General features: G+C 46.6%; 1 protein-coding gene across 1 annotated transcript in view; it reads left to right on the top strand.

Moving 5' to 3' along the window:
- LOC121308805 (acetyl-CoA carboxylase 1-like) overlaps nucleotides 1-17,446 on the top strand; it is a gene marked incomplete at its 3' end in the record, with an annotated part of 32,165 nt that extends 14,719 nt beyond the window's left edge. The window contains exons 23-37 of the mRNA XM_041241449.1: nucleotides 183-307; nucleotides 2,551-2,664; nucleotides 3,783-3,896; nucleotides 4,752-4,841; nucleotides 4,939-5,057; nucleotides 5,987-6,010; nucleotides 7,759-7,902; nucleotides 8,110-8,212; nucleotides 8,754-8,861; nucleotides 11,218-11,274; nucleotides 11,745-11,789; nucleotides 13,434-13,475; nucleotides 14,642-14,857; nucleotides 15,858-16,013; nucleotides 17,079-17,446. Of these exons, the coding sequence (XP_041097383.1) occupies nucleotides 183-307; nucleotides 2,551-2,664; nucleotides 3,783-3,896; nucleotides 4,752-4,841; nucleotides 4,939-5,057; nucleotides 5,987-6,010; nucleotides 7,759-7,902; nucleotides 8,110-8,212; nucleotides 8,754-8,861; nucleotides 11,218-11,274; nucleotides 11,745-11,789; nucleotides 13,434-13,475; nucleotides 14,642-14,857; nucleotides 15,858-16,013; nucleotides 17,079-17,446 (1,825 nt within the window). The remainder of the gene's footprint in view (nucleotides 1-182; nucleotides 308-2,550; nucleotides 2,665-3,782; nucleotides 3,897-4,751; nucleotides 4,842-4,938; nucleotides 5,058-5,986; nucleotides 6,011-7,758; nucleotides 7,903-8,109; nucleotides 8,213-8,753; nucleotides 8,862-11,217; nucleotides 11,275-11,744; nucleotides 11,790-13,433; nucleotides 13,476-14,641; nucleotides 14,858-15,857; nucleotides 16,014-17,078) is intronic.
- Between the last annotated feature and the right edge of the window lie 1,152 nt (nucleotides 17,447-18,598).

Raw genomic sequence — 18,598 nt, 5'->3', positions numbered from 1 at the left:
TGCTGTGGATGGAAAGTTGCTTTTATTTCCTGTGACTTGCAGTAGTTCAAACTCACATACTCTCGCTGTCCATCTCAGTCAATCAGCCATGCAATAGCACCAGGATGGAAAGCGTTGCATTTGAAATATCTGCATATGTAATGATAATAAATAAAGAATGGCTTTATTTATGACCGCTGCAGGCCACTATGATAAGTGCGTGTTCGCGCTGCGCGAGGAGAACAAGGGAGACATGGTCAACGTGCTCAACTACATCTTCTCACACGCCCAGGTCACCAAGAAGAACCTGCTGGTCACCATGCTGATTGTGAGTGCAGAGCTCTCTCTTACAGCAGCTCTGACTGTGCGTGCGTCTGCGTGTGTGCGTGCGTCTGCGTGTGTGCGTGCGTCTGCGTGTGTCTGCGTGGGTCTGCGTGTGTCTGCGTGCGTCTGCATGGGTCTGCGTGTGTTTGCGCGTGTCTGCGTGCACCTGCATGAATCTGCTTGTGTCTGCATGCGCCTGCATGTGTCTACAGCATCTCTGTCTGTGTGTGTGTGTGTGTGTGTCTGCACGTGTCTTCGTGTCTCTACGTGTCTGCGTGTCTTTTCAGTGTCTGTCTTTTCGTGTCTGCGTTTCAGTATATGCAATGAACAGAGAGGGAAAGCAGAGCTGTATTTACTGTGATTCGATTCACAGTCGTTCCAATCACCATGCAAACTGCAGACCATGCAAAAGCAGAGTGTTGACCTCTCCATTTGAGTTGGGCCTTCCTCTAAAATCTGCTTCGCAGAAAGGAAGTACTTACACAGCAGGGGAAACGAAACAAGCATTAAACCTGATAACGTGTTCTGTGATAGAAAGAAAGCGTTAGTGGCTGAATCCTCAGCAGTGGATGTGCTCCCGGCAAAGTCATTTACATTGTAAATAAAAACAGTGAAGCGCTGTTTGGTGTCCACCTCATCTTTCTCAACCTTTAAGATGACTGTTGCATGTCTGATGGATTCTCTTAACTAGATTGTATGTATTGATTTGAATTTTAAAACACTGTCATTAAAAGACACCAATGAGAATGTATTATAGCAGATGTAAAACAGGGGGTGTTTTCAGTGTCCAGCACACACTCGATACACACCCTGATAGGCAAACACTGCAGGGCTGCTGAAGACTGATTTTCTATATATTTTTGAACACATGCATGCTGCTAAAAGGTGCCCCCCCCTCACCCCCCAGCACCTCTCTGGTGTTTGGAGAGGTACTCATTTGGAAGCGATAGGGGCCGTGTCCTGTTTTATTTCTTCTTCGCTGTGATTGTAAGTTAGGGTCGTGCTATAAGAATCTCATTACTCGGACACAAAGCTGTATTTCCTGGGAGAATTGTGAAGGAGCTTGCGCCCGGCCTGTTCATTTCTCTAGTAATCACAGCCCGGTGATGGGGAGGGAAAATGGCAGCTGTTCGCCAGCTCAGGCCTTCAATTTTCTTCAGTCCAGCCACTCGAGTGTGTAATTACATGGGGGTTGTCGTGGAGGTGTGAGGGCTTTCAGTTCATCACCCCTCCCCCACACCCGCCTGCCTGCCCCGTCACTCCAGAGCTGCACTGCAACACACACACACACACACACACACTGTATACGGTGCTCTGTTTCAGAGTTACAGAATGAAAACTATGAATCAGTGAAGAGTCCTTATACAGGAAAAGACGTTCAGCTTGTACTGTTAACAGGCCTGCCTCACAGTGAATGAGGTCAGCGAGTGAGTGGTGAAAGATCGAGGGAGCGCTGTGTGTTTTAAATAAAATAAAATGAAATGAAAGTCACACATCTTTCTGTATGTCCCGGTGATGGTCTTTGCCCTGCGGCAGACAGTGTTTCTGAGTCCTGCTGTCAAGTCTCGTGTTCAGTAAGAGTTTATTTCTGATTGCTCCGTCACCCACTCAGGTGTGTCCTGGCAGCGATGCCGTGGGATATTTTATTTATTTTTTAATAAGAGTTCTGTTTCTGGCAGTGTTGGACACGTGTGACGAGGATCTCATTCAATGTGAAATAATTGCATTTGTTACTGAATTACTGATGCCAGGCTTAAATAATGAATACAAACCTCTACACAGGAAGGAGCTTCAGCAGCAGCATGCTTTACGTGATGAATGACTCTTGATGTGGCGCTTAGTATTAATCACTGTTGAAAACAGTGTCTCGTACACAAGTTTTGTACACGAATTCAAAAGTGTACAGAACTTGCACTTAACTTATCCATTATTTCAAACACATTGTCATAAACTGTAACGTAGAACCTACCGCCGTGAACCCAAAAACAAAGGCACGATCCCAAACGCCTGTCCGCTTGTTTCTAACATCAACAGCAGCGACGCTTCACTCGTCGTGATCTTCAATTCACGTTCTCCCGGAGCACATCTCCATCCAGGAGGGTCACATTTCAACATGTGTCCAGGTGCTGCTCACTATCACTACAAAGTGGCGATTCTTGCAAAGTGCTCCCGGCATGCAGGGCTTGCCAATCGAGGAGGTGTCTCTCCGTAACAGAACCACGCTGACCCCTGTCTTGGTTTCCGCAGGACCAGCTGTGCGGGCGCGACCCCACCCTGACCGACGAGCTGATGACCATCCTGACGGAGTTCACCCAGCTCAGCAAGACCACCAATGCCAAGGTGTCCTTGCGAGCGCGCCAGGTGAGTTACACTGCCCCCTAGTGGCTCGGGGTGTTCGCTTCAGTTAAACTCCCAGTAGTACGCTTTCTAGTTTTAAATGATTGAATCCCTCTAAAGCACCGCCTTCCTTGTTGCATTAGCAGTCAGAGAAAGCCTAGGACAGCTCAGGAATGCCTTTCTCCAGAGTGACACACTGACATTCTCTTATTGGTTGGTCAATTCTCTGCATCCCGGTCCCCTTACCCTGGTTCTAGTTCAGAGACAGTGTTGTGTTCAGTGTGGATTCAGAGACAGTGTTGTGTTCAGTGTGGATTCAGACACAGTGTTGTGTGCAGTGTGGATTCAGACACAGTGTTGTGTGCAATGTAGATCGTGCTGGCTCTGTCCGCAGGGCTATCAAAGTCTACAGGAAGGACTTCAGTTCCATGGAGCCTGTGCACTGGAGTGTGTAACAAGGGGCTCGTTTGAAGCGGCTCTCTGACCTCACTGGGTTCTGGTCCTGCAGAGTCGGGGCTCCTTGGGGTCGAAGGATCAGCCTCTTGATTTGTGTACAGCTGCTTCTTTCATCAGGCACTGCTCACAATCAATGTGCAGTAAAGAGGGGCAGCAGTGGCAGAGTGGTGTTGGCAGCATGATGCAGAACACAAGACAGCACACAGTGCTGAACTGCATTGTTGTATGCTGTGCCAGGGATATCGGCTGAGTCTCGAGAACCCATACGCACAATATCCTGCATGATAAAAGTCTTTATAAAATACACTTTGAGATGGAGGAAAATACAGACAAAGTGACAGACCCAAGTTTCGCTGTTTGTAATTAATTTACCCAAATGATGAAGTGTAACGAATACACAGATGTTTTTTTTGGTTATTGTTAATTACTGTTAATTGATATCTAATTATGTGTTAATTACTGAATATTTGCACCTAGTTTAATGAAAGCTGACATGTAATTAAAGTGTGAAAGCACGCCAGCTCAGCTCAGGCTGTAGTTAGCTGCAGTTTCTCTTCACTGGATGGAGTCTGCATTGACCTGGAGACCCTGCCTTCTCCGGGCTGTGTTCTTTCATTGCCCTGTGTTACCTGCCCTGTGTTACCTGCCCAGTCTTACCTGCCCTGTGTTACCTGCTCCTTCCCCAGGTGTTAATCGCCTCGCACCTGCCTTCCTATGAGCTGCGGCACAACCAGGTGGAGTCCATCTTCCTGTCTGCCATCGACATGTACGGGCACCAGTTCTGCATCGAGAATCTGCAGGTGGGTCTCTTCACAGCCTGGCAATGCCACCTGCTACCTTATTAACTTGTCTTGTGCAGTTTGGGGCAAGACATCTGTGAAGCGAAGATGTTTAACCCTAAACTGCAAAAGCATTTATATTATAAGAGGCTCCACACACATGATCTCCTTGCCCTGGATTGCATACACCTGCACCTATTTGAAGGGTAAATGCAGGGTAACTAGGGCTGCGGGTTGATCAAGTTTACCCCTTTATTGTAATTTACCTAAAAATGAGTTGTTGTATATTTTACTAAAATCCTGCAAATATTAAGTGTGGCATCTGGTTAGTTCACACTAGCTGCAATGCAGTCTAATTAGAACAGTATTGGAGTAGTGTTTTTGTGAATGAATTTGTTGAGTTGTTTGCATGTGCAGTGCCCTGTAAAAAAGTTCTGTGGTTCTCAAATAAGAAGCCGTGTGCCCACGAGTGCTGTGTTCCGATAACAGGCTTTTCCACAGATCACTGGAAAGGGGCCTCGGAGAACAAGCTTCATCACGGGAGCAGCGGGAGGTTTCCTGCAAGGCTTGACAGCAAGCACAGCGGATGGACCAGCTCGGATTGATGTAGTCTAGTAATACGTAAAGCCTATTGAAAAGCCATTGCCCAAGTGTTCAAGTATAAAATAACTAACTGCAGGCAGCAAACCACAGATCTAACATCTGTCGAAGGGCAACTACAACACAAGCGTGTGTGTATACAGTACAGCACCCACAGAGAGAGGCCGACACATTTCTGCTTGCATATCTGTGGGTGGGGTGGCAGCCCAGCTCTGGGCAGAGCTGTGAAGTTGTTTAATGTTCTCCTGACTCCCGATCCTTTCCGTTGATCTCCAGAAACTCATCCTGTCCGAGACGTCCATCTTTGACGTGCTTCCAAACTTCTTCTATCACAGCAACCAGGTGGTGAGGATGGCTGCTCTTGAGGTAGGTCCCTCCCCCTGCATTGTGACCCGCGCAGGACTCCGTGAAGGTGTGGGCTGATCCCTCACGGCTCTGCCCCTCCTCTCTCTCTCCCACCCAGGTGTACGTGCGCAGAGCGTACATTGCTTACGAGCTGAACAGCGTGCAGCACAGGCAGCTCAGAGACAGCACCTGCGTGGTGGAGTTCCAGTTCATGCTCCCCACTTCTCATCCCAACAGGTAACGAGCCCAGGACCGGGCTGCCTTCACTCTTGATCGTTTGCTGGAGATAATTTACATTTTGTCTCTTGCTTTAAAGAAATGTTTATGAGAAAACAGCGTTCAGCGTAACAAAAAAAAAGAATCTGTATAGGAATGTTTCTGCATTCTGGATGACTTGATGGAAAATTGAGAGACAGAATTCAGTAAAACCTAGTGCTGGATAGGAGAAACAAGCACCAGGCATGATTTAAAAATAAAAATTAAATACAGCAGGGATAGACTGAACTGGGTGACAGATCATAGTTAAAATAAACCTAGCATCCCAGACATGTTTGTGTTTGTTGTTCTGTTGTGTCTGTCTCTCTGATTCCTCTATTATGAGCTTCAGCCCTGCCTCACACGAGCACACCGCACTGGTCAATGGCTTGTTGCCTGAAACTCACTGTTTGCATGCACTTGGCTTTTTCACCTAAAATCTTCCAGGAATGAGAGCACTTGAGAATTGAAATCTAAATCTTAAACAAGAGCGAATCACTAATTACACTTAACCTCTTACATATCTTTCAACTAGAGATGGAGTTTGAATTGGACGTACACATGTCACTGGCTCAGTGAGCGGAGCGGAATGACAAAAACGCAAAATAAAACGATTCATGTTTCATTAAACTTGGAGGAAGTGTCTTAGGGTGGGTTTTAGACACTTTTGTCCAAATGACTTGCAGATCGTTTTAATCGCATGCTACGCACGTTGTTAGAGAATATAGAAAAATCTGAGACACATCTGCAATTAAATATATCATTTCTGTAAGAAGACAGCTCCGAGCTGACACACACGCACGCGCATGCACACACACACACACACATTCGCTCGCTCAGGATCAGTGACTGCATTCTCTCTTGTGTTGGCTGGCACTAACCAATCAATAATCAATGTTGTTTGATTGCAGAGGGAACATCCCCACTCTTAACAGGTATTGTACAAATTACTTTTTTTTTTTTTTTCAATCCAGTTGCTAGAATCTAGAATTGTTGCAAAGTTGTACAGCGTAGTTATATGGGGGGAGGGAGCTATCAAGCCTTGAATAAAGACCACCTGTGTGTAGAGACCCCCACACAGCGCACTTCCCATGTAGAAATCATCTCACTGTACATGTTAGAGAGCATCAGGGACACGTGGTCCTCTGATTGGTTGTTACCAGCAGGTTTGACTTGTTCTGAATGGTAATGGGGTGAATGTTGTCATGTTTGCTTATGGCTAATAGCTTCTAACAGCTGCAAAGGTAAATGAAACAGTGGTGTTCTAATCAGTGCCGTTCTAATGTAGCATGGCATGAGCTGGCATTTAGCAGAGCAGTAATCCTGTGTGTTTGTACATGTCTTGAATGTTGTGCTGTTTTATAGAATTGAAGTGTGTGTGTGTGTGTGTGTGTGTGTGTGTGTGTGTGTGTGTATATATGTGTGTGTGTGTGTGTCCTGCAGGCAATGTACAATGCATTGAGTACATTTAGTAGTTTCTAGTTTTGCATCAACATGAGCATACTGCATGTTTAAAACCCTCAAAGCAATTTCGCTGGCACTGCAGCTGGTGACTGACTGGAGCTGTGCTTGTGAGAAATCATTCCATTTCAGTAGTTTAAGAGCATTGCGCCTCTCCCCGTCCCCTTAAGGGTGCTGAGGACATGCATCCTGGTTTGAATATGCCGAGAGTGTTGAAGGTGCTCTTCTTCATCTCATTTGTCGTCTTGCTCCCTGAGAACCTGCTTTCCCAGTTTCCAGTGTTTAAGGTTAGGAGATGGCTGCTGTCCATTGCAGGGTTGTGGAATGCTGAGATCCCTCCTCGTGCTGTCCTCACTTTGTTCAGAGCTGTGTTGACCGACACAGAAGCATGTTGGGTGTTTGCTAAGTATTTCAGAAGCGCATGCTCTAATTAGTCTTGAGTGATGGGAGCAGCACCCCTGTCTGGGCAGATCCAGTCACAGCAGGCTGAGGATCCAGATTCAAGATGTTCAGGGGGGCTAGTTTGTACCTCATGGTACCCCTGTCTGTGCAGATCCAGTCACAGCAGGCTGAGGATCCAGATTCAAGATGTTCAGGGGGGCTGGTTTGTACCTCATGGTACCCCTGTCTGTGCAGATCCAGTCACAGCAGGCTGAGGATCCAGATTCAAGATGTTCAGGGGGGATGGTTTGTACCTCATGGTACCCCTGTCTGTGCAGATCCAGTCACAACAGGCTGAGGATCCAGATTCAAGATGTTCAGGGGGGCTGGTTTGTACCTCATGGTACCCCTGTCTGTGCAGATCCAGTCACAACAGGCTGAGGATCCAGATTCAAGATGTTCAGGGGGGCTGGTTTGTACCTCATGGTACCCCTGTCTGTGCAGATCCAGTCACAGCAGGCTGAGGATCGAGATTCAAGATGTTCAGGGGGGCTGGTTTGTACCTCATGGAACCGCTAATACGGGTTCTTTCTAATATAACCTCTTTATTATTAACACCAGCCTGAAAATAGCTGGCTGTGCCAGGAGCTTTCTGTCAGTGTTTCCAGGGACTAGGATGGGGATTTTCTGTGAGAGGGTCGACATTTTAACAAACATTTAGAGGTAGAAAGGGAAAGCTAGAGGGGTGGGGGGGTGCTCTGTTTGTTCTTGTTTGTCCCCTCTGAAGTTAAAACAAGCCCAGTGATGAGGATGTTAACAGACTGTCTGTGTCATGATCCAGAATGTCATTTGGGTCGAACCTGAACCACTACGGGATGCAGCATGTGGCGAGCGTGAGCGATGTGCTGCTGGACACGTCCTTCACCCCGCCCTGCCAGCGCATGGGCGCCATGGTCTCCTTCCGCTCCTTCGACGATTTCATGAGGTGAGGGGGCCGCAGCCCTGGCCGTTACCGCTGCGCCACTGCTTGCATTTCAGTGTCGTGTTTACCAACGATGTGCTTAAAAACCATGCAAAGACGCCAAGGTGGTGTTGAGCTGAAGCTCTTTCTGAAGATCAATTCGGGACCAGGAAGCCAGGTGACTCAAACGTTTTATTGGTGCTGATGGCTTTTTATTATTTTTTTTTTTAGAAACTTCGATGACGTGATGAGCTGCTTCTGCGGTTCCCCGCCTCCCAGCCCCACATTCCCGGAGCCTGGCCACTCCGCCCTGTACTGTGAGGAAAACAACAAGGTGAGAATGCAGAGATCCCAGTCCGCCACCAGTACCGAGCAGGCAGCACAGAGCACACAAGCAATACCCTTCTGTGGAGAGGCACCTGCTTCTCACAGTCAGCACTCTTCTGTCTCTTGCTTTTTTGTATTCTGCAACTTTCAGTATGAACACAAGCCTGCTGTAAAAAGTAACTGGTTGAGAACGATAAAGAAAAGTTGCTGAATGCTACTTATCCAGAGTTATGGTGTCAGTTTGTGCTGTTTAACAGAGGTCAGGGGAAAACGCATTATCTGTGTTCTCCATTATGTGAAGTATTTAAGCTGTACCGTGCAGATGCACCGAAAATGGCTGGTTTCAGTAGATGGGAGCAGGTATTAAGAGCTACTTAGAGTCTTGACAGGCTGCTGGAGTGGATCTCCAGTCCAAACAATCCCACCCAAGATTGTAATTTGGTTATATTTCATCTCATTTCCTTAGCTGTGTCATTGTGACAGAATGAGCCTGTTACCTTGGCAATATCTGAAGACCGGCATTATCTCTAATTTGTTTTAAATTACAGAGCGCCCAAGATGAGTCCATTCACATCCTGAATGTGGCCATTAAGACAGACAGTGATATTGAGGATGATGCACTGGCTGCCATGTTTAAAGAGTTCACTCAATCAAAGGTGAGCGCTGCACTGGACTGGGAGGGAGAACGTCTTCTGGGTTCTTATTGCCATGCATGGTACATGTGAAACATTATGGATCGAACTCAATTCAGAATTAATGTTCATATTATTTTACACCCTTTTCAGTTTGCGCTCCTATATTTTTTTTAATACAGTGCCTAAAACTGAGTGTAAAATCATTGTACATAAAGCAGGTGGAGCCTTCTAGAGTGATCTCTTGATGGGTGTTTGTGTGCAGAACGTACGCTATGTATAGAAATGTATTTGTACTGAATGCGGGTTTGTAATCCACTCTGAATAACCTCTGTTTCCTTTTGTATGCATGGATGCATGTTTGTGCCGTTTATCTTTTAACAGTCCTGCAACATACCTTTTATAGTATTTGCAGAAATATTTAATGGATTAAATAAAGTAATCTTTTGAGCATGTACTTGCATGCATAATATATCGGTTCAGTTGAAAGAGACCCAATTCCCAGTGCCCTGGCGGTTTCTAATCTTCAGCTTTGTGACTGTGGCTCCTTGTCTCTGAAGAGACACCTGGAAGAAGGCAGGAATGCCCCTACTCTGAGCCCTTCTTTATCCCACAGCGTCCGCGCCGCTCACACGCTGCGTACAGAGATGTGTCTGAAGTTGCGGGGGGGGGAGAGCGTGATAAATCTTCACGCAGGAAAGCTAGATTCCCTCCTAAGAGGATTACTTGCTGTAAAAAGGTAGCCGTCGTTTAGTTAAAGGCTTACAACTCGGCAGAATAGTGGCGCATGTCAGAGTGGAGGTATTTGGTAACCCGTAACATCCTGAAAATACCAGCCTGCATTCTCTTTAGCACCGAGAAGATGTGGTTTTTTACATTTTATTTTCAAAATATGCACATAATTTCTATCAGCACTTGAGGGCTTTAGAGAGTTTACACGTTTCATAATTTTAATCCCCATCACCAATAAAAAGACCTCTTTTAACGCAGCGCACTGATCTGTGCTGTAATGCAAACCCCTTTGCACACAAAGCTTATTTATAAACAAAAAATGTAGTAGTCCTTAAATAAAGCTTATACAGCACTTTGAAATGGATCAGAGACCTGGATTGATAAAATAGGTATTCCTGTTTTCACTTCCAGCGCCTCATGTTTTAGGTCATTTTTACCTGGCGGTGTTGCTAGTAGAATTTGAACTGCAATTTCTGGTTATTAAAGTAGTTCTCTGTTTAGTAAATACATTGTTATTCCAGAAATCTCCTTTACACTCAACTGTTGTATTGGTAACCCGGAAACAGAGTATACATGCATATCCTCGCGTGCAATAAAGGGTTAATCAAAAGTTTGCACAAGCCAAGGGAAAAAAAAAAAACACGCAAGCCGTGGAACTCGTCAACACTCCTGAAGCGTAGGAAGATGTGGCGACACAGACAGATGCTGTGCTGAGAATCGCTATTGTGTAAATGGCCTTCCTGCCCAGCATGGTCTCTTTGAAATTAGGATCATAACGTCTCCGATCCCCCCCGCGCCCGAATCCCCATTGAGGCTGCAGCAGTTTGTGTAAATAGAGTTGCTCCAGGTAACTGATGACCTAATCTCGCTGTAATAACCAGGGCCACGCTGTGTGAATTCTGTGCTTTCTAGAATGCAATCAGAGTCCCGCGGCTGTGCCGTCATTATCTGCCCCTTGTTGTACGTTGTGTTTGTTGGGGGTAGGAGCGTCTTGAAATTGAGAATTAAAGCCGCTCCTGAGATTGCGATGCAGGATCGTTTCTAACAGACGGGCCGGGGAGTAAGGTTCCTCATTAAGAGGGAATGTTAAGTGAGTGCACAGCTTCAGATCCAGGCGAAATGCGGAGAGTCCGGCTCCTGCAAATAAAACTCGTCCTGACCTCGGAGCCGTCCCGAAACAAGGTTCTCCCATCGAAATGCAATTCTGACACCATGAGATGTGCTTGGAAATAATTTACTGCAGCTTGCGCGGATTTCACTGGTACAGTTTTGGAAAGCTGTAAGAAGCTTCCTGATTTCTGACCAGTTTTAATTCCCAGTCCTGGCCAGTTTTAAGAGCAATATTCAGAAGGAAGGCTCGGGTGTTGATGCTAATTGGCGTGTGCTTTCTCCTTGTGAAAAGCTGTTAGCTTGGCTCGCTTCAGTCAGCACTAACACACCAGTGTATGTATGGCTGTAAACTTGGTTGAGATGATCAACCATCTCAGAGATCTCGGATTTCTTCTTGCCTGCTAATAAATCGAAGCAAAGCAATGGAAGTTTCTTTTTCCAATGCATTTTCCGGTCTTCACAATGAAGACACACCCCGAATCAGGCCTCACATGCTTGCTTTTATTCATTTTGGATTTATTGATTTTTTTTTTTTCAGAAATCTGTATTGATTGACAATGGGATTCGTAGACTCACCTTCCTGGTTGCTCAAAAGGTATTTAAACGCTTGAAAAGTCCAAATGTGATTTATATATATATATATATATATATATATATATATATATATATATATATATATATATATATATATATATATATATAAATAATCATTGTTACTGTCCTGTTTTACCTGCAGCCTTGCTTCTGAATTGATTGTATAATGAAAATGAAAATGAATAGAATTAGCACAGAGAACCCCTTTTATCTGAACCCTGTTTTATTATTCAGTCTCCCTGATATTCCCCACCAGTATCAGCACTGCAGACTGAACCCCCCCCCTCTTCCTAACCTCTGTCCGACCCCACAGCAGTTTGGATAGAAGGGATTCTCCTGTGTGTTTTGCTTTTTATTTTTAAATTTTGATTCTGTAATTTTGTTTTAATTTGTTAATCCCGCTACTCATTGCTAGTTGTTTTCTCTTCTTTCTGTTTCTCTCTCTCTCTTTCTCTCATTTTGTGCGAAAAGGATTTCAGAAAGCAGGTCAACTATGAGGTGGATCAGAGATTCCACGTAAGTAGAAAACGAAAAGGCTTGCAGGGTGCTCTGTCTAGTGGCTCACTGTTCTTTGTAGAAATAAGTGTTTCAGAAACAGTGTTCTTCATCGCACCCCAAAGCCTGATCTGTCAGTGTGTTAAACAGGCTCCTAGTGCTCGTTACGTTCAGCTTTGTTTCGTGAAGACAGCGTTTCGGTCCAGGTGAAGGAGTGCTCCAGTCGCACTCCTCCCCGTTCGGAAACCTGCATGCACGTCGGTGATGTTTCATTTGCCTCCTCTAATTCTCGGATTATGGCTTTGTCTGTTTGATTAGATGAGAACAGACCTTGATTACGATAAGAGCAGTTTTGTTTTGTAGCCCTCGGTGGTAATTACTGTAGTTGCTGTGTCCTGTCTTAATTACAAGACTCTGTGTCTCTCTCTCTCTGAGAGGAGGCCCTGGGTTTCCTCCACCCCCCCCCCCGACTAAATCAAATCCTGTTAAATTAGCCACCATGCTGGATTCTTGGCTCCCATTGACTAGCTGTGTGATGAAATGCATTGTGATGCATTCCATCATATGTTTCTTTCATTTGGGATTTGTGGGGCAAGCGATTGTTTAAAGACAGATGTTGCTTACCGTGTTTGGAAATGGCTGAATTGCCAATGCCATCGAGGGGGTTCTGAGTGTTAGGGTTATTGGCACTGTGTTCAGAAGCTCAGCCTTGGTCTCGTATTAATGGGAATGGCAAATGCAGCTGTAAGGCAGCCATAGCCCTGCTGTAGCGCTGCTGGATTGCATGGCTCTACAGCGATGCTTTTGATTAAACCCAGGCGCTTGCTGGCTCGTTGTCAGCTTTGGTTAATAGGGATGGAAAGCCATTTCTTAACGCTGTTGCGGCTGTAAAGCTGGACAAAAGCGTAGTTGCCGAGAAACAGCCAAGAGAGTTCCGCTTCCAGAATGGGCCCGCGAGCTCTCTCCTCTCGGTTACACAACGCGCGGCCGTGCTGGCTTTCTCTCGTATTTACAGTCTTGCTAATTGCCAGGCAGCATGGCCCCGAGGAAGGAAGGCACCTCTGGGAGGCACCCCGTCTTCTCCTGGTGTTCGGCGGTGAGCACTGCTGTTAGGAATCCGCTGTCCGGGATCGTTTTCAAATCTTCGGATTCGCAGGGCGTCTCCACAGGCTCATTTCAGGGAATTATTGAGATTGTTTCCATAGCGCCGATGTGATTATCACCCAGCGGGACCCCGTGCCCCTGCCAGGCAGGTCTAGTGTCACAATATTCCATGTGTGCTTTCAGATTGAACTGAAATTAAACAAGAAGGGGGGGGCGCAAACCTCCGCTAACGCATCCATTAGCTGGTTCTGTCAAACCTTTAATCACAGTCTATACGATTTTCCACACTCTCAGTTTCACCGTGCAGCCCAGCTTCTCCCCTCTGGAAAGCCATTCACTTTTGTTTTATAAGTAAGTTGAGTGGGATGTGAAGGAATTGCTACATTGTTAATGTGTTTGGGGGGGGGGGGGGTTCTTTTTCTTGGTAGCTTTCTTCGCCCGTAGGCTGAACACTGTATTATTTATAATGTCTTCTGGGGTTTTATAATGTGGGAAGCACAGGGCTTTCTTGTGTGTGATGATATAATGGGCTTTTCTTATTTTGTTTCCCCACACAAACAGAGAGAATTCCCCAAGTTCTTCACATTCCGTGCCAGGGACCAGGTAAGCGGGTTTGTCTGCGTATCTGTGCCCGACCCCTTGAGGGAGAAGGCATGCTGTTCTTAGCAGGCTGGATTGTGCTGGCGTGCTCCGCACATGCATGTGCTTTGCAGACAGGAGGGTGACATCTCACCAGTTCGTTTCTCTTCACCCTCCCACCTTTATTTTTTTAGGCGATACTTTTTTAATTGGACCAGCCAGAATATGTAACTAACCGGTTTGTTGAAGTGAGAAGTGGAAAGCGAAGAAAAGCTGGCAGGTTTATTTTAGTTTCGTTGGTTTTGAATGCGGAGCTCTGGAGCTCACCGTCGGCCTCTGTTTCCATCATTAGAGCAGACCTCAGGCTGGAAAGCAAGTTAAAGAAGCTGTTGAGTGAAGTGGAGCAGGAGGCACGTGGGAGGAGGTCAAGTGCTGTGGAGAGAGCAGCTGCCCTTCTCCTCAGTCCCGTCACGTTTCTCTTGTATAGAAAGGAACCCCGCACCCCAAACTGTGGGCTTTTACTTTGTGCCTCTATGTTTTTTTATTTCCTCTTATTGTTATTGTCGTACCCATCGGTGCGAGTCCGGACACTGGCACTGTATCTTGATATATGATGGCATTCTCTTCCCTTGAGTGCCTTTTCAACCACTAAAGCTGCCTGACTCATTACAATAATGAACTTTATAATTATTTCCCCATAGAGAGGAATGACTCCCATTAATAGTATTTGATTGCCTTTTATTTAATTTACTTAGCCTAGCTGCTAGCTTGTGGGCATTTTCCAGCTCAGTAAAATAACTGGATTCCTCAGGCAGCCCGTTCCCATTTAAAGTAAAGTGAATTAACTTATTTTTCGCTATGGGATTTTTTTACTCGGGTGGGGGGCAGGGGTGGGGGGGCGGTTAGAAAGTTAGCAATTTAGCTCAAAACAAAAGCAAATATGCAAACAACAATCTAGAAATATCATAAGAAAATATTATTACTGCATTGTAACAAACCAAGTTATTTCGTGCTGCATTGTTATTCTTCAGTATGGGGTTGGCTTGTTACTGTGTGTTGTTGTTCTCTCTTTGTATGAGTGCTCGCACTGTTGAGATGGTCTGCTGGCCCGGCAGTCACACAGAGTATGATTGACTTTGGCTCCTGCTGTCTGGCTAAGCTTGCTGCCTGCGCTTGTCTTGCCCTCTCAGTTTGAGGAGGATCGTATCTACAGACACCTGGAGCCCGCCCTGGCCTTCCAGCTGGAGCTGAACCGCATGAGGAACTTCGAGCTCACCGCCATCCCCTGTGCCAACCACAAGATGCACCTGTATCTGGGAGCGGCCCGTGTGGAGGTGGGCATCGAGGTCACGGACTACCGCTTCTTCGTACGAGCCATCATCCGCCACTCCGACCTGGTCACCAAGGTGGGTCTGAGCACCGCCTTCGAGCAGAGCCTCTCTCCTGCCTCTCCTCTCCCGCTCTCCTCTCTCCACTCCTCTCCTCTCCCCTGAGCCTCTCCACTCCTCTCCTCTCCCCTGAGCCTCTCTCCTGCCTCTCCTCTCCCGCTCTCCTCTCTCCACTCCTCTCCTCTCCGTTGAGCCTCTTCTCTCCTCTCCCCAGAGCCTCTCCTCTCCTTCTCTCCTCTCCACTGAGCCTCACCTCTCCACTCCCCTGAGCCTCTTCTCCTTCTCTCCTCTCCCCTGCCTCTCTTCTCCTCTCCGTTGAGCCTCTCCTCTCCTCTCCTTCTCTCCTCTCCTCTCCCCTGCCTCTCCTTTCCTCTCCGTTGAGCCTCTCCCCTGCCTCTCCTCTCCCTAGAGCCTCTCCTCACCTTCTTCCCTGTCCCCTGAGCTTCTCTTCTCCTTCTGTCCTCTCATACTTTCTTCCTCTCCTCTTCTCCTCCTGTCCTCTCCCCTGGTCTGAAGATACTAAGCACTGTACCTATTTGTTTCATGTAAACAGCATACAGTGTAGCTTAAGACACTGAGAAAAACTGAAGATTACGTTTTAATCAGATTTATACTTTTGGAAATCGATAAACGTGATTCAGTGTACTCCAAAATCCACTTGCCAGGGATGGGAAATGAGACCCTTTATCAACAGCAACAGTAGCAACCGCCTGGGCTTTATAATGGAGTGTCTTTCATTACACAGTGATCACAAAGAGCCGTGGAACAAAACGCAATCTGTGCAGAAAGTTCTTAACAGAGAGAATTGAAGCAGGCCAGCAGCTTTTTAATTCCATTCATTTTTTTTACCAGGCTTTAATGTTTTAATAAACACTGATAAATTCTCGGGTTGAATTTTACACGCGATATGAGAGAATGAAAGTGAAGGTTCCTCAGCTCTGCTCCCGAACATATCTGTGGATGCTGTTGGCTCGGGGCTCTCGGGCAGCTCCCCTGTAATGCCATTGCTGCCCTGCAGGAGGCGTCGTTCGAGTACCTGCAGAACGAGGGCGAGAGGCTGCTGCTGGAGGCCATGGACGAGCTGGAGGTGGCCTTCAACAACACCAACGTGCGCACCGACTGCAACCACATCTTCCTGAACTTCGTCCCCACCGTCATCATGGACCCCTCCAAGGTGAGAGCAGCATTACAGCAAGCCGAGACAGAGCCTAGATAAAGAACAGCAATCCCTGAAGGAAACCACACCCAAACAGCTGCCTCACCCAGCAGCATGACATTAGGTTCAGACAGAGCCTATATAAACCAAAGTTAGAGATTAGTTCAGGGGTAGGGGTAGGGTTAGGGTTAGGGTTAGAGATTAATTCAGGGTTAGGATTTAGAGTTAAGGTTAGAGATTAGTTCAGGGTCAGGGGTAGGGTTAGAGATTGGTTAGGGTTAGGGTTTAGGGTTAGGATTAGGGTTAGAGATTAGTTCAGGGTTAGGGTTAGGGTTAGAGATTAGTTCAGGGTTAGGATTTAGAGTTAGGGTTTGAGATTAGTTCAGGGTTAGGGATAGGGTTAGAGATTGGTTAGGGTTTAGGGTTAGGGTTAGTTCAGGGTTAGGATTTAGAGTTAGGGTTCGAGATTAGTTCAGGGTTAGGGTTAGAGATTAGTTCAGGGTTAGAGTTAGGGTTAGAGATTAGTTCAGGGTTAGGGATAGGGTTAGAGATTGGTTAGGGGTTAGGGTTAGGGTTAGTTCAGGGTTAGGAGTTAGAGTTAGGGTTCGAGATTAGTTCAGGGTTAGGGTTAGAGATTAGTTCAGGGTTAGGGTTAGAGATTAGTTCAGGGTTAGGGTTAGAGATTAGTTCAGGGTTAGGATTTAGAGTTAAGGTTAGAGATTAGTTCAGGGTTAGGGATAGGGTTAGAGATTGGTTAGGGTTTAGGGTTAGGGTTAGTTCAGGGTTAGGATTTAGAGTTAGGGTTAGAGATTAGTTCAGGGTTAGGTTAGAGATTAGTTCAGGGTCTGATATGTCGTGGTAGAGTATCATGTGCTGAATGCTGAATTACAGATCGAGGAGTCGGTTAGGGTTAGGGTTAGGGTTAGAGATTAGTTCAGGGTCTGATATGTCGTGGTAGAGTATCATGTGCTGAATGCTGAATTACAGATCGAGGAGTCGGTTAGGGTTAGGGTTAGGGTTAGAGATTAGTTCAGGGTCTGATATGTCGTGGTAGAGTATCATGTGCTGAATGCTGAATTACAGATCGAGGAGTCGGTGCGCTCCATGGTGATGCGCTACGGTAGTCGGCTCTGGAAGCTGCGGGTCCTTCAGGCTGAGCTGAAGATCAACATCCGGCTGACCCCCACCGGCAAGGCCATCCCCATCCGCCTGTTCCTGACCAACGAGTCGGGCTACTACCTGGACATCAGCCTGTACAAGGAGGTGACCGACTCGCTCACTGGGCAGCTGGGCCACTCCGACCGACAGGTGAGGCCCCGAGCACAGGTACAGTATAATACTCTGCATCTCCTCTCATCTCCGCTCCTCTCCATTCCTCTCCTCTCCGCTCCTCTCCGTTCCTCTCCTCTCTGCTCCGCTCTGCTCCTCTACTCTCCTCTCCTGTCCTCTTTGTTCCTCTCTGCTCTGCTCCTCTCCTCTCCGCTCCTCTCCATTCCTCTCCTCTCCGTTCCTCTCCTCTCTGCTCCGCTCCTCTCCTCTCCTCTCCTCTTTGTTCCTCTCTTCTCCTCTCCTCTCCTCTCCTCTCCTCTCCTCTCCTCCTCTCTCCTCTCCTCTCTCTCCTCTCCTCTCCTCTCTTCTCCTCTCCTCTCCTCTCCTCTGCTCCGCTCCCCTCCTCTCCTCTCCTCTCCACTCCTCTCCGTTCCTCTCTGCTCCGCTCCTCTCCTCTCCGTTCCTCTCCTCTCCGCTCCTCTCCGTTCCTCTCCTCTCTGCTCCGCTCCTCTCCTCTCCGCTCCTCTCTGTTCCTTTCCTCTCTGCTCCTCTCCGTTGTTCCTCTCTGCTCTGCTCCTCTCCTCTCCTCTCCTCTCCGCTCCTCTCCTCTCCTCTCTCTACAGTTCAGTCCATTGGGTGTCTTCTGAAGCTGCTCGACCACCCCTAGTATCACAACCAACCCCAGAATTTCAAACTCTCAAGCAAAGACAAGTGGGCTCCCGTTGTCTTGCTGTAGCCCAAAATTAAAATCCTGCAAAGAAAGAATTCACGGGGGGCAGGTTCCATGCGATCACAAAGAAAGTAACCTCAGAAATCATCCAATCACACACGAATGTTTAGTTCATAGAGCCTCTTTTTAAAGATGTCTGGTTTTAGTAAAAGAAAACTGCTCTTTCAGTGATGCAGAAATAATGATCGTAAAATGACTGTATTGCTGACTTTTTCAGATCCTTTTCACTTGTACTGTACAGCTGTGGCCAAAAGTTTTGCACCCCCCTATAGAATTAACTCGTTGTGCTTCGTAAAGTGGATTGTGACGTTAACATATTAAATTACAATGCGCTTTGTAGTTTTCCATCTACTTAAACAGACAAAACCCGAAAAATTTGACATTTTGAAAATAACATTAAATACTGTACTGCTATTATAGCTTCCAGTAGACTTGTGATATAATTTTGTAGTTCAATGAATTATGTTCATATATATCCTAAAATTCTAGGTGATGCAAAACTTTTGGCCAGAGCTGTAGATACAGTAGGATGGTGTTTTATTTATAAACTCGGACAGTGAACAGGAGAACGTTCTACCCTCTCTATTAAAGAGTAAGGGACGGG

The sequence above is a fragment of the Polyodon spathula genome, unplaced genomic scaffold (genome assembly GCF_017654505.1).
Source record: "Polyodon spathula isolate WHYD16114869_AA unplaced genomic scaffold, ASM1765450v1 scaffolds_780, whole genome shotgun sequence".
NCBI classification, from domain to species: Eukaryota; Metazoa; Chordata; class Actinopteri; order Acipenseriformes; family Polyodontidae; genus Polyodon; species Polyodon spathula.
The sequence above is the reverse complement of the archived record's forward strand: the minus strand, read 5'-3'. Positions and strand labels throughout refer to the sequence as shown.